Here is a 14,238-nt window from a genome sequence, read left to right as displayed (position 1 = left end):
AAACTGCAGATTTTATTAATAATCTATTGCATTATTTCCTCAAGTCCTTTTAAGTAGTTGTTCATGTGAATGATGGTTTTTCAGCTAATATACCCAAGATTGTTGACTTGTGCTCCTTTCTAAATGTCTTCCGCTATCGCTTTTAAAAGTGAAAACTTTAAATCTTTGAAAGGTTTTTCGATAATGTTTTTGAAATCACAAGTCGAAATTTTGGGGCGTTACAACTTGGTATCATATCTAGGTTAGAAAGAGGTGAATCTTGACTATTGAGCATCTCATCGCGTTGTAAGTCTTTGATATTATATACCATGTTTAGACTAAATTATATTCTTGTTTCTATTCGTAGTACCGTCCGGAAGATGGATCCGTTTGCTGGTTCTAGTGGTAGTCACGGTAGGGGCACGCGTAGGGTGCGTGGTCATTCCGTAAGGGAGAGGGGCGGACATGGGATGTTCGAGGCTGGTTATTGGGCTAACCGCCCTCCTCTACCCACTTTTACAGATGAGCAAGGCTTCCCACTACCGATCGCCTACCAAATACCCTTGGCCGCAACGTGGGCTGAGGTGTATGCTCGAGACGGTGGTTTCGCGTCTTCGCACGTTCGGGTGCACCATCAAACACCACAAGAGTCATTGGGAGATTTTGTTCCCCCTGAGTTAGCAGAGGAGTGCGTATTCTGTGGAGAATCAGGGCACACCATGGATGTCTGCCTCCGCAAGGCCGAGTACGATGGCAAGATCGCAATTTCGACTGCAAGCGATCAACCACCACCTCCAGCAGACCTAGTGGGCGGTGTATCACCCACATACACGCTTGCAACTGATTCCTCAAGTTATAGTCTTGGCTCACCGGAATATACTCCGGCGACGCCCCTCTACGGGCAGGAGACCTCCTATGAGAAGTCACCTCCCTCCACCCCTTGTAACGCCCCAAAAATCCAGGACTTGTAACTTTTAGAATAGTTTAGAAAGCTTTGAAATCATACAATAATCAGAGTTTAAATAGTACTTCAGTGGAAAATGATATTTTTAAAACCACAAGTCAATGGACCTTGAGCGCATTACAGTATAAACTTTCCTTTGCCGAATTCCGCACAACTATTAAAATCAAATGGTTTTGAAATGCAATTTCAATGATGGAGAATTTGTTTGTTGAAACCGAGAAAAAGTTTACTAAAACAGCTTTAGTAACTCAAGGTTTAATAAAAAGAGAAATTTTGGAATACCCTTTATACCAAATTTACCAACATGTCCTCAGGAGCGAAACGTCAGGGAAAGAGTTCTATCTTGATCTCATCATGTCATCGTGCCATCGCAGACTGTATTACCTATCCAAAACCTGCCCATAAAATGGGTCAGTTTCACTAAAAACTGGTAGGTGCACAGATAGGACAATATAGAACATAATTAAGCAGAATAATTTAATATGTCAAGTAGACAGGCAATTAAATAGCAATATGCTTTCAGCAGAGTCATAGAGCAAACTATCATGAGCACAATGCTAAAATTATTACAAGCATTTTACTGGCATAAGTAGGCTAACTACTACAAGCAAAGAACTGCATAAGAAATCTAACTAGCAAAATACAATATTTCATCAACCACACACACAATTCCACAAGTATTGAACCGGTGGTACACCATAACTTTCATACGCGTATAACTCAACAAATTGTATAATCGGATTTAAATTATGTTTCGATATTAACTGGCCAAGTGGGTACGCACAAGGCACGACTCTAGAAACAGCCTAGACTGATCCGGGGGTTTATTATGCTATGTATTTTATGATAACCCGGATAGCTGACTGAGTCCGCACCTAAGGGGACGGTCGGTGACCAAGAGAGAAATCTCCAAAGCAGCATAAACAATGGATGCATCCCAAACATGGAGAGCTACCACCTAGGATAATTATGGTAGTCTCATTCCCCTAACTCTGATGACTGGGGAAGCCGAGTCTTTTGCTCGTAACTGCCATTAATGGCCTGTCCATCGAAGTTTTGTACCTTCCTGTCCTCTCTCCTGACAGGAGTCAGGGATTCGAATGAGTACATCAGGGGTAGTTAACTGAAGACCCATTCTACATACTCTGGTCTTTCGACCAACTCGAGTATCCTGCCGGTGAAGGCGAAAACATCACTTATTTAAGTGATCACAAAACATTTTGTTATTTGCCAAGGAATTTTAAAGAAGCTAAAAAATGTATAGAATGGCAAGAAGCTATGCAAAATGAACTTAATGCTCTTAAAAAGGCTGAAACTTGAGATTTCCAAACTCTACCCATATGAAAGAAAACTATAGGTTGTCGATGGGTTTTTAAGGTTAAAACTAAGAGTGACGGATCTCTGGAAAGGTATAAAGCTCGCTTAGTTGCAAAAGGGTATGGGCAAGAGTATGAAATTAATTATGAAGAAACTTTTGCTCCTGTAGCCCGAATGGTTATAGTTAGATGTCTTATTACTATTGCATCTATTAAAAATTGGAACATTTTTCAAATGGATGTGAAAAATGTTTTTTTAAATAGTAATCTTAACGAAGAAGTGTATATGGATGCTCCACCAGACATGAAGATTCCTAAAGATAAAGTTCTTCGTCTTCGAAAGGCCCTCTATGGTTTGAAACAGGCCCCCAAAGCCTGGTATGACAGATTTACCAATGTAATGATGGAAAATGGTTTATCCTCATGTTATACTGACACTGCTCTATTTACTAGAAAATCTAATGCAGGGATTGTGATATTATAAATCTATATTGATGACATGTTAATTACAGGTGATGATGTTCAAGGAGTCAAGGGTATTAAGTCTGTCTTGACTTCAAAATTTGATATGTCAGACTTGGGTTTTCTGACATATTTTCTTGGAATTGAGGTTGCCTATTCGCAACGTGGGTATTTTCTATCTCAGTCTAAACTTGCTTGTGAGATTATTGACAGATCAGAAAATTCTGATGACAAAGTATGTGAAACTCCTGAAGTTGTGGGAGCAAAAATGAAGATTGACGACGGTGTTCCTCTAACCGATCCTACACCTTACAGGCAGTTGGTAGGTTCTTTAATGTATCTTAGCATTATTCGACCTGATTTGTCACATGCTATACACATCGCCAGTCAGTTTCAGCACGCTCCTACAACCGTTCATATGAGTGTTGTGCTTCGCATCATCAGATATTTGAAGGGAACAATGAATAAGGGAGTATTTCTATCTTCTTCTTCTGAATTAAAATTACTTGCTTATACTGACTCAGATTGGGGAGGTGACCCTAGTAACCATCACTCCACCACTAGCTTTTGTGTTTTCTTAGGTGAGTCTTTGATCTCATGGCGATGCAAAAAACAATAAAAGGTCTCTATGTCATCCACTGAAGCCGAATATAGAGCCATGGCATCTACCACCATGGAAATTGTATGGATTCGACGCCTTTTGGAAGATATGAGAGTGTTTATCAGAAAACCAACAAAGCTATGCTGTGACAATAAAAGTGCAATTTATATTGTCAAGAATCACACCTTTCACGAGCGAACAAAGCATATAGAAATGGACTGTCATTATGTCAGAGAAGAATATTTGAAAAAGGTCATTGATCTACCATACGTGACGTCTGAGTATCAACTTGCAGACTTCTTCACAAAAGCACTATGTTCGCCCAGATTTCATTTCCTTCTTGACAAACTTGCGGTTATCGGACCATAAGTTTGAGGGGGGGTGTTAAAATGTATCTCCAAAACCTTGTTGTAAGTATAAATATATATATATACTTATATACTTAGAGATACATATACATATAATATATTATATGTATATGTATCTCTATATATATAAATATATATATTTATACATAGTTTATTTTCTTACCCAAAAAGGGTATTCTTGTAATCTTGCGCATATTCCATTTGGGAATATGTCGTAATTTATTTTTCTAGTTTGTATTTCTTTATTTTTTATTTTTTTCATTTTTGTATTTCATAAAGGTGCATTGGGGGTCCCCCAATAGAGTCGTTGGGGGGGGGGGGGGCAACGGTCACAAATGTGACCGTTGGGGGCTCCCCAACGACTCCTTTGGGAGCCCCCCCTTTGCACTCTTTTGCTTTGTATAAATAGGGGTGTTCCCCCTTGTAATTCTTTAAGCTTGAGAGTCTCAAGCATTTGCTCATTTTATGAAATACATGCATTATTGCATGTTTGTTACTTTTACACTTTTTGCGTATTTTGTTCAAGTGTTGTGAGAGTTTCTTCGTGCACTTCTTTTATAAAGTATTTATGCTTGTATGCGTATTGTCTCTTCATAGACAATTTCACAGTTTTTAGAAGTTTTAGAAATTAAATAGGAGTTTTTAGAAAAAAAATTTAACCAAGATTTTTTAGTATAAATAGTATTTTTCAAGACAGAGGGGGCGTCTTCCCTTTGGAAAAAAACACAGGTGCTCTTCTCTCCCTCTCCTCTTTGCTTCGTTTGATCATTGGTTCTCCCTCTTCTCTTTCCTTCTTCAATCTCGATTTCATCTTTCTTCGAACATTTGCTATCGTCGGTGCTTCTTGCCTCGTCGTCGGAGTACACGTTCAACCACGGGAGCGGCCGTTCTTCTTCTTAACCCCTCCATCGAAAGCGGCTGCGAGGTATGTTTCTTCTCCCCCATCTTTGTAGTCAGTTTAAAGTTACTGCATGCATCGTACTTTATTTTCAGCGTTATTGATCTAGCTAGCGTAGTTTGATTCCATTAATTATTTTTGCACATTAGATAAAAAAAAATCGCTCCATCATATAGGAGTTGTCACTTTACTGTAGTCAATTTTGGTAGAAAATGCAGTGTTGGGGATTCATATTTTTTGGCCGTAGAACTGGTTGGCGTGATCTGTATTAAATAAATCAAATAATAGCGTGATATGCAAACACGTTGACCTGCGTGATTTGCAGATCACGCGATCTTCAAGCGAGCGTTAACAGTATAGTGTAGATCATGTTCTCTATTTTTTGATCAAGAGAACTAAATGGCCTGTGTGTGATTCAGAACCATCGCTGTCAGTGTGAATCGCAATCTGGTGTGATTAATTATTTTTTTTACTAGCATAGATCGGTTGTCAACCAAGATCACGCAGACCTGGTTCTGCATACTTTATCAGAACCCATCGTCAATCACGCACACCAGCGTGATTGACGTTGGTCACTCAGTGCATGTATAATATAGTAGTCACCTCGTTAATTAGTTAGCATGATTTACATTTTTTTATATATACTATTTAGATTAGGTTGTTTGATTTAACGTTTTTCGTCTCATTAATTGTTTTAGATTTTAATGTTAAGCCTAGTTAGTTTATTGTTTGGTTTACGTTGTCTTTCATTTTACCCATCACTTAGTTAATACAATAATCCAGCATTAGTTAATTAACATAGTTAAATTAATATTGGGATTAGTTAGATTAGATTTAATTGTTAATCTTTTCTTTTTGTAGCTATACTTGAATTGACGTCTTCCTTTACTTAGAGTTAGTTTAGCTTATTTTGTTAATTAGGTAGAGTCAATTAGAAGTGTTAAAATCAGTTTTAAGTTGGACCAATTAGATTAGATTTACCTATTTCATAGACTTTGTTTAGTTAGTTGTTGAATCAACGCGTTCTAGATTCAGATATTTAGAATTTACTGTAGTGTATTTCATAATTAGTCAAGTTCTAGTTAATTGTTAAATTTATTTAGTTTTGATCTAATGGTTTCTTGATTTTAGTTAGTCAAAAGTTGTTTTAGTTTATTTCATACTTAGTTAGATTTAATTAAGTTGTTAAATTAATTAGTGCTATTCACGTTTTTCTTGAATTGAGTTAGTTTGTTTTAATTTGTTTCTAGTTAGTTTGTTTGTTTCATAGTTGTTACTTAGTTTGTTATACGTTAGTTTATTTGTTACAAGTTTGTTAGATTCTTGTTTCTTGTTTTGGATTTGACTAACATTAATTTTAGGGATAGTTTTTTTTGTGTGTTTTTGTTCTTTTTGTGTTTTGAAGAGAAGTGATTGCCCTTCAAAAATGCCTTTCGAGCCCTCAGAGGTCCCTAGAAGGTCCCCTGAAGGTCCTTAAAAGCCCTTCAAGAGAGCCCCTACCAAGTGAGCAAAGAATACAAGAGCCTACAGATCAAATACTACCAGCTCTTTGATTCAGAGGAACGTAGCAATATATCAAGGGACTAGAGCTCAAGCAACAAAAGACCCTTTTTTTATTTTTTTATTTTTTTTTTAGCTTTAGGGCTATTTATTTTAAGCAAAATTGTAATAAGGCATGTTTATTATTTTGTTGAACCCTCTGCAAAAGGGTAACTCATTGTAATTAGTTAGTTATTTTTATTTTTAAGGCAATAAAGACTGAATTTTTGTAGAATACAAGCTTTGTTCCCTGAGTTCGACCCGGATCTCACCCTAGTGTGAGCCAATTTTTATTATTTGGTGTATGGCTTTCACAAAACATTTTTATCAAAAATATATCTTTAAAAATCTAGTTCATAAAACTTACACCACTCAGGTTACACAACAACAAACCAACTTGGACGTCTGCAACAGTCCAATGTTCACAGCACAGTCGTGAACAACAAACAAAAAAATACTCGACAACAACTCCAAAACGCTACAGCGATTTAACAGTCACCAAATAGGTTAAAATGGAGTTTAATCAAATTTAAATCAGTCAAACAGATTCAATTCTGTTCAGATTTTGAGCAGCACATCAAAAATGGATTGAATGCAGTCTAACGATTCTAGTAGACAAGTACAGTGAACAGAAAATTCCAAACTAGAAATATCCAGCGGTGTGGCAGCGAGTTCAGCCACCAAGTGAACTCCTTAACAGCTCCAAAGTACGCTCAGCAGCTCCAAGACATCAACCACGTGGTTCGATGTCACAAAGAAGACGTGGAAAGTAGTAGGGTGGACGTCCCCCCACTCCGTCACAAGTTCACAAGTCACTCAACCTTCTCTCAAGGTTCACTCACAAGTGCAGTTCACCCTCACAAGGTGGTTCTCATTTTTCACTTCCCAGAATTTCCTCAAAAGTAGACAAAAACTCCCTGCATGTTTTTTGGAATGGCTTATAAAGGGAGAAGAAGACTCTCCTTACTCTCATTGGCTCTCATGAGAGGCCACCTTCCTTGAAAGTCAATGAGAAGCGAGCCAACTTTTTTGTCGTATCCTCCTCCTTTCTAAGCTAATGGTAGACCTTTAAGGTTGTTGAGAATGGCTCATTTAAGAGGACACCTCCCTTTGAGCCTTTAGGAAGCTAGTGAGGTAGTCACTCTTGATTTTGACACTCCAAGAGGTCACCTCAATTTAGGTCAATGAAGAAGCTAATGAGGTGGCCACTCTTGGATTAAACACTCAAAGAGGTCACCAACATTTGGGCCAATGAGGAAGCTAGTGAAGTGGTCACTTTTGGATTGGACACTCCAAGAGGTCACCTTCATTTGGACCAATGAGGAAGCTAGTGAAGTGGTCACACTTGGATTGGACGCTCCAAGAGGTCACCTCCATTTGGGCCAATGAGAAAGACATACTTATGGGGGTGGATTGGATCCTCTAAACTAAATGGATCAAAATTCAGATCCATTGCTAAAAAAATTTAAAATCAACCCATGTTACCTCTACACCCTCTAATACCTAAAATAGATTCTAGCGAGTACTAGAACTATCTAGATTCGTAGAATCTGGCACCTACTAAAAAAATATAAATTATTTTTGTAGTTCCAAAAATTCTCACATTTGAAACTAAATTATCTAAAAAAATGATATATTTATGGCAAAAAACCTCAAAAAATGAAAAAGGTAAAAAGTCAAAAATACCCTTATCCCCCATTTTGGCCTGAATAGGTTGTTTTGGACTTGGGTATGCAATGGTATGTCTTCCTGTAGCGAGTCTTCAATGGTGGATCGACCTCCAGCTCCTTGCATGTGTCGGAATGATCCAGATGCGCTGCATCAGGTGGGTTCTCAGTTAGGTTTAGGGTTATAGAAGGGTCTAGGACGACTTAATAAGGCTTGGCTAACGTGGTTAAGGTCAGGTAAAGGGTTGATCCAACTAGGAGTGGCTAGGGCTTCACGAGATCAGCACAGACAAGGTGAGACAGTAAAGGACTTGCGTTCAAACCGCCAAATTGAGGTGGGCCTTGGCAGCAGCCTTGGTCCACTTAAGTAAGTTGACCCACTAATGATCAACCATGCTAATTGAGGGTAGGGACTAGCCCTAGAAGATGATTCAGGGGTAGAAACTTGATAGAAGAGAGAATCGATTCAAGAGAGAGGGACTCGAGCTAGAGAGTGAGAGTTGTCCAAGAGACAGGAGGGCAATTTTGATAGAGAGAGAGAGAAATGAGAGACAAGTTTGAAGATTTAATTCAATTTCTGAGCTTATTCAACCAAATACAAGGGCCTTTATATATAGGCCAAAGAGGGGTACTTAATGCCTTACACAAGTTCATAAGCAATTCTTGAATGAAAACCTAAAACTAGATAAAACCTGAAGAAGTAAAAACTAAATCTAGTTAGCCCTAGTTGGACCAAGCCAGAAATAGGGGTCTTCTCCTCTAAAATTGTTCCTCCCTTTGAATTGTCATTTTCCTTTTCTAGAAAGCCATCAAACCCTCTACACATTTTTTAGAGGATTCCATAATTAGGAGGATGCCCCCCAAGGTGGGTCCCACTTGGCTCCTCTCTAATTTTGGCTTTCTCATTTTTAGATCTTCAAGAATTAGGGAGGTCCACATTTAGGTCCCCCAGAAATAAGCCTAGGATAAACTTAGGCTCACCACAATTAGCCCAGGTCATTAATTGGTTCTCCATCTTTGGCTAGCGTCAAAAATAGGGGTGGACGCCCCCCATGGTGGACCCCAAGCATGGGCCCCACAAGCCACTAGCTTTAGCTAGACTGGAGTTCAGATCCAGGTTGACCTGATCCATTTCTTCAAAAATTAGGCATTCATCATCCCCTCCCCGTTGGAAATTGCCTAGTCCCTTAGGCAAGACTCTGAGAGGATACTTTCAAAGGGGGTAGTCGATCTCTAAAGTTGGCGCACCCCTTCAAAAATTAAGCCTGCATCATCCCCTCCCCTTAGAAAGTGCTCTGATAACACTTGATGAGTGATTGGGTCTAAGATTAGGTTTTAGGGGCTTATAAAGGGTCTGGGATGACTTAAAGAGGCTTGGTTGACGTGGTTGAGGTCTGCTACAAGGCCGGCCCAGCTGAGAGAGGCCAGGGCTTCACGGGATCTGCTCGAACAAGGTGAGACTGCCAGGGACTCGGGTTTGAACCGTCGGATTGAGGTGGGCCTTGGCACAACCTTGGTCTATTGAAGTCAGCTGACCTACTAGGATCAACCACACCAATTGAGGGTAGAGACTAGCCCTAGAGAGAGAGACGAGACAAGGGTAGGGACTCGATAGAAGAGACAGAATCGAGTCAAGAGAGAGGGACTCGAGCTAGAGAAAGAGAGTCGTCCAAGAGAGAGGGGGACAATTTTCGTAGAGAGATCAGAGACAAGTTTTAAGATTCAATTCAATTTCTTAGCTTATTCAAACTAAATACAAGGGCCTCCATATAAAGGCCAAAGAGAGGTACTTAATGCCTTATACAAGTTCATAAGCAATTCTTGAATGAAAACCTAAAACTAGATAAAACCTGAGGAAGCAAAAACTAAATCTAGTTAACCCTACTTGGATCAATCCAAAAATAAGGGTCTTCTCCTCTAAAATTGTTCCTTCCTTTGAATTGTCATTTTCCTTGCTTAGAGAGTCGTCAAAGCCCTCTACACGGTTTTTAGAGGATTCCATAATTAGGATGCCCTCCAGGGTGGGTCCCACTTGGCTCCTCTCTATTTCTAGCTTTCTCATCTTTAGATCTTATAGAATTAGGGAGCTCCACATTTAGGCCCCCCTAGAAATAGGCCTAGGCCAAACTTTGGCTCACCACAATTAGCCTAGGCCACTAAGAGGTTCTCCATCTTTAGCCAACTCCAAAAATAGGGGTGGACGCTGCCCATGGTTGACCCCAAGTGTGGGCCCCACAAACCACCAGCTTTAGTTGGACTAGAGTTCGGATCTGGATTGACTTGATTTGTTTCTTCAAAAATTAGGCTGGTATCTTCCCCTCCCCCTTGAAAATTGCCTAGTCCCTTGCGCAAGACTCTAAGAGGATGCTTTCGAAGGTGGTAATCGATCTCTAAGGTTGGCACACCCCTTTGAAGTTTTTGGCAGACTGTCTTTCAGCCTTAAACACTATGTGGCACCCATGCGTCCTTCCAAGTCATCTGGATGTGAGCTTCTAAAGGAGGGTGCTCACTTAATCGATGGTGGATCCACTTTTGCTTTTCTCCGGGATCAAAGATAATGAGTAGGTTTAATCCAAACACTATGAGTTGCATGCTTTCATTGAGATACAGACTCATGCCACGATGCGTGCTCACTCAAATGATGGAATGAAGCCAAGGTTGAACCATTCATTCATCACCACCCTTGTCATCGTCCAAAGCAAGGAGTATCGTGACATTGATGATGTCACTTTTCCTTATAATATCATTCCTGTTCTTTCGAACAAGAGCCTTAGACTTAAAGTTACCCTCAACTTGTATATGCGGACACACAAAATGAACGGGTGCCTTATATCCTCCAAAAGTATCAAGTCTTCTTCCATTTAGACCCCACACCTTTATCAATTTATCATCTTCACAAGTTACAAGGCAGGGTCGAAGGTTTGGATGAGAAAATTCTAAATCATTTGCTCCACCATTATGAGCATTAATCCCCAAATGGTGTCGCGAATCAGCATGGCTGGCCACACATTGCAACTTCACAACACAGGTTGTCTCACAATGTAGCAATTCCTTGTATGATTACCTCACTCGTGGCATCAACAACTCCAGCCAGCTGGACAAGGTCCGCATACGAGGGAAAATGTTGCCCAACTGGTTCAAAAAGCATCACAGCAAAGTCGAGCCCAACGTCAGCCTCATGGGAAGGTCTAGTGCAGTTCTTGATGGTCCCAAAGTGACCGCCAGTCATAGTCTTATCATCAAAAGTACAGTTTGAGTGCCAAGCCAGACAGAGGATAATGAAGGAACAATGCTGCCTAGCCATGACTGCCCTGAGCTCAAGCGCTTGTGCCTGCTCCACCCTGGCCGATAGGATGGTTGAGATAAGTCACCAACTGTGGCGACTGCACAAGCATAGCTTCAACTTTGCAAATGACAGCAGTCAACTACAATTGCCCTTGATCACATCTGATAGAGGTCGTCTAGGCCATGTGATCAAGCGCTCTTTTAATTACAGCTGGTTGCTCAGCACCATGATCATTATTAGAAAATTGTACAAATGCAACCAATTCAGGATTTGTAGAAGAGTTTTTTGTTGCATCAATGAACTGTGTTTGGTTGCTCCCAGATAGAGACGAGAGAGAGAGAGAGAGGGACTCGAGCTAGAGAGGGACTCGACCAAATTAGGTATGCATCATGTTTTCATTAAACAAATGAATGTTCTATGTTTTTGAAGTTGCAAGCCAATTCAGGTTAGCAACAATGGAATCTCAAGAAAAAAAATTGTATGTTCAACATTTTTTTTGTATGTTGAGACTTGAGATGTTTTGATATTTTGCATATGCATTGATGTGATGTAAACCTAAAAGCAACTTACACTCTTCAAGTGAGACGTTATTGTAATCATGGAGAAAGTGGGTGGATACGACTAAGGAAAATGGATTCTGGAGGCAAAACCGCTACTTTAACAGCCATATGATATGAGCAATCGTACTTGACTTCTACATGTTCCCCTGACCCTCTTGTGACATTGGTAACAAGTCCAAATAGTTTTTGTTGCCACCTAAAATAAAATACTGAAAGGTTTTCTTTTCTCCCCAGAACATGTTACCTTGCCTCTTCCATCCAAAATTACCTTTAGGGGGAATTTGTCAAAAATCGCTACTTTCAGAGTTGAGGATTGAGCATGATTCTCTTATCTTTTTCTCTTGTGACAATAAAGTTGCAATCCAAGTAGCACCTGATCTTGTTTATCATGAAAGAACCAAGCATACTGAGATGGATTGCCATTCTATTAAAGAGAAAGTTGAAGCAAAGTTGCCTCCCTTTGCCATATTTGCACTCAATTTGAACCAGCAAATATCTTAACTAAGAGAGTAAACAAATCAAGACTGTAAGATATTTGTAGCAAGTTGGGGATGCTTGATATATGATTCCCAACTCCATGACTATGATGATATAACTATCATTATCATAACAATAAAAAACTAGCATATTACTATTAAAAGAAAGATCACAAAATTACTATTTCTATTTGGTTGTTTTTTAATCTAGATCAACATGTTTATCCTATGTTTTCTTTGTCATCTTGCTCAGTGATAAATCATAATCATAATCATTATCATCATGGATACAAGGTGTTACGTGTACGTCATCTATTAACAATGAATGTAAAATGGACTTAAAGTGAACGCTTGATATAGTAACCACATGTAGCCCTAACAATTATTATGACTCTTTGATACATTTTTGCATGATGTCATATATTTATGTAGGATTCTTTCTTCTTTAATAACCATCAAATTAGTTGCCTTGGAACTCTATCATAACCTTTCTCCAACCTATTGGAACCATATAAAAAAAATCTTCTTTCTTTATATTTTCTAATAAATTGTTTTAATAAAAATAGTCTTTATGATTGATCTTATTCATATGTGACCAAATTGATCTTCTGGTATATGTGTTTATTATTTTAAAAGTTCTATTGTCCCCTCTCAAAGCTTCATTACATGCATCACGTTATCATTAAACAAATAATGGTTGGATCTAATAAATGAATGTTGTAATATTTTTGAAGTAGCAAGCCAATACGTGTTAGCAACAATGGAATCTCATGATTAGCGTGTTTTCAAATAATTTGATAATTTTGTGCAAGCAATCATGTGCTGTACTCTTAAACCAACTTGCTCTCTTCAAGTGAAAGCTGCTAATCATGATTAGGAAAAAAGTAATTCAGATTGGAATTTGTAAACTAGTTTCTACATTTGTTCAGAGGTTACCTAATATCATTAGAAACAGAAATACCACAAATACGGTCAATTATATGTATATATTACATAGGTCAAACCATAGTGGTGCACTTGACACTACGCATGCTGACAGCCAGTTCCCTCAGTTTGCCGTATCAACTTTACAAGTTTTATTTATATAGACTTAAAATTCACACACACACACACAGAAATGGACTATTAAGGCTTTCTACAATCAGACATTATTGTTTGAACTTGGTAACGCAGGATTAGGTTAAGTTGGATTCGCTTGTGAGAAATTAAGCACATCATTGATAAAAGTAATGGGTTGATCTTTTCATTATTCCGAAAAAAAATCAACTCCAAATGATCGCTTAAGATCAAATCAATCGAATTGCAGATGAAAAGAAGACCATCCAAATCTACAAAGCCTCAATGTCATTGTGCAACATATCGCTGATAATGGTGACTTTGAAATAGCGGAGGAGCATCAGAAAGAAAAGGAAACCAACGTGGGGTCTGTACCAATGGACCACCTATTGATTTAGTTCACGAGCCCTTACTACATCCCCGAAATTATGAGCGAAAGCACGAAAGAATCGAAACTCTTCCACTTATTTTAAAGCAAAACATAAAAGTTCGCCCCAAACTAAGTGAGACCAACTGCCCAAGTCCCAAATGGCAAAAATACAAACTTCTGTGTGGATGAAAGGAGAAAACAGAAAGGGGTGCGGAGATGAGATTACAGCACCGGAAGATTTGAGGGGCTCCCTCTTCTGTGTGGATGATGACGAACCTTCCTGCTCTCCGGAGTGGGCCATCGATGATGCACATGGAACGGACTCCGAGTATGAAGAGAAATGGATTCTCTGGAGGCAACCCACTGATTTAAAAGCCAGACACAAGTGTTCGTACTGGACTCCTTTACCACCCCTTGACCCTCCCTCCAGCAAGGTGACAAAATTCTCGACGTTTTACAGTCGCCACTGTAACATTGGGGAATTCACGTTAGGGGTCTAACTTATCGAGCATTCACGTTTAGCCACCTCTGGTTCTAAGATTTTAGAGAAAGACCTAAAGTTTCCAGAAATTGTTTGGTTGTCCCCAAGTCACTTTTTGTTCACATAATTCTATCTGCCGTTTAAAATAACCGTCAGAACCATTTCTTTAATTGAATGCAAAGAGACAGAGAAGCTCATTTAAGACAAGTAAGAGA

The 14,238-nt window shown here is 39.1% G+C and overlaps 1 protein-coding gene across 4 annotated transcripts in view; it reads right to left on the bottom strand.

Moving 5' to 3' along the window:
• Window positions 1–13,900, bottom strand: part of LOC149821162 (importin subunit alpha-9) — a 137,046-nt gene extending 123,146 nt beyond the window's left edge. For all 4 annotated transcript variants that reach the window (XM_089982040.1, XM_089982036.1, XM_089982037.1 and 1 more), the window contains exon 1: window positions 13,774–13,900. In XM_089982040.1, coding sequence (XP_089838166.1) covers window positions 13,774–13,843 — 70 coding nt within the window. In that variant the 5' untranslated portion in view covers window positions 13,844–13,900. The remainder of the gene's footprint in view (window positions 1–13,773) is intronic.
• Between the last annotated feature and the right edge of the window lie 338 nt (window positions 13,901–14,238).

Source organism: Nuphar pumila, chromosome 12 (assembly GCF_984573655.1).
Source record: "Nuphar pumila chromosome 12, dmNupPumi1.hap1.1, whole genome shotgun sequence".
In the NCBI taxonomy this organism is placed as follows: domain Eukaryota; kingdom Viridiplantae; phylum Streptophyta; class Magnoliopsida; order Nymphaeales; family Nymphaeaceae; genus Nuphar; species Nuphar pumila.
The sequence above is the reverse complement of the archived record's forward strand: the minus strand, read 5'-3'. Positions and strand labels throughout refer to the sequence as shown.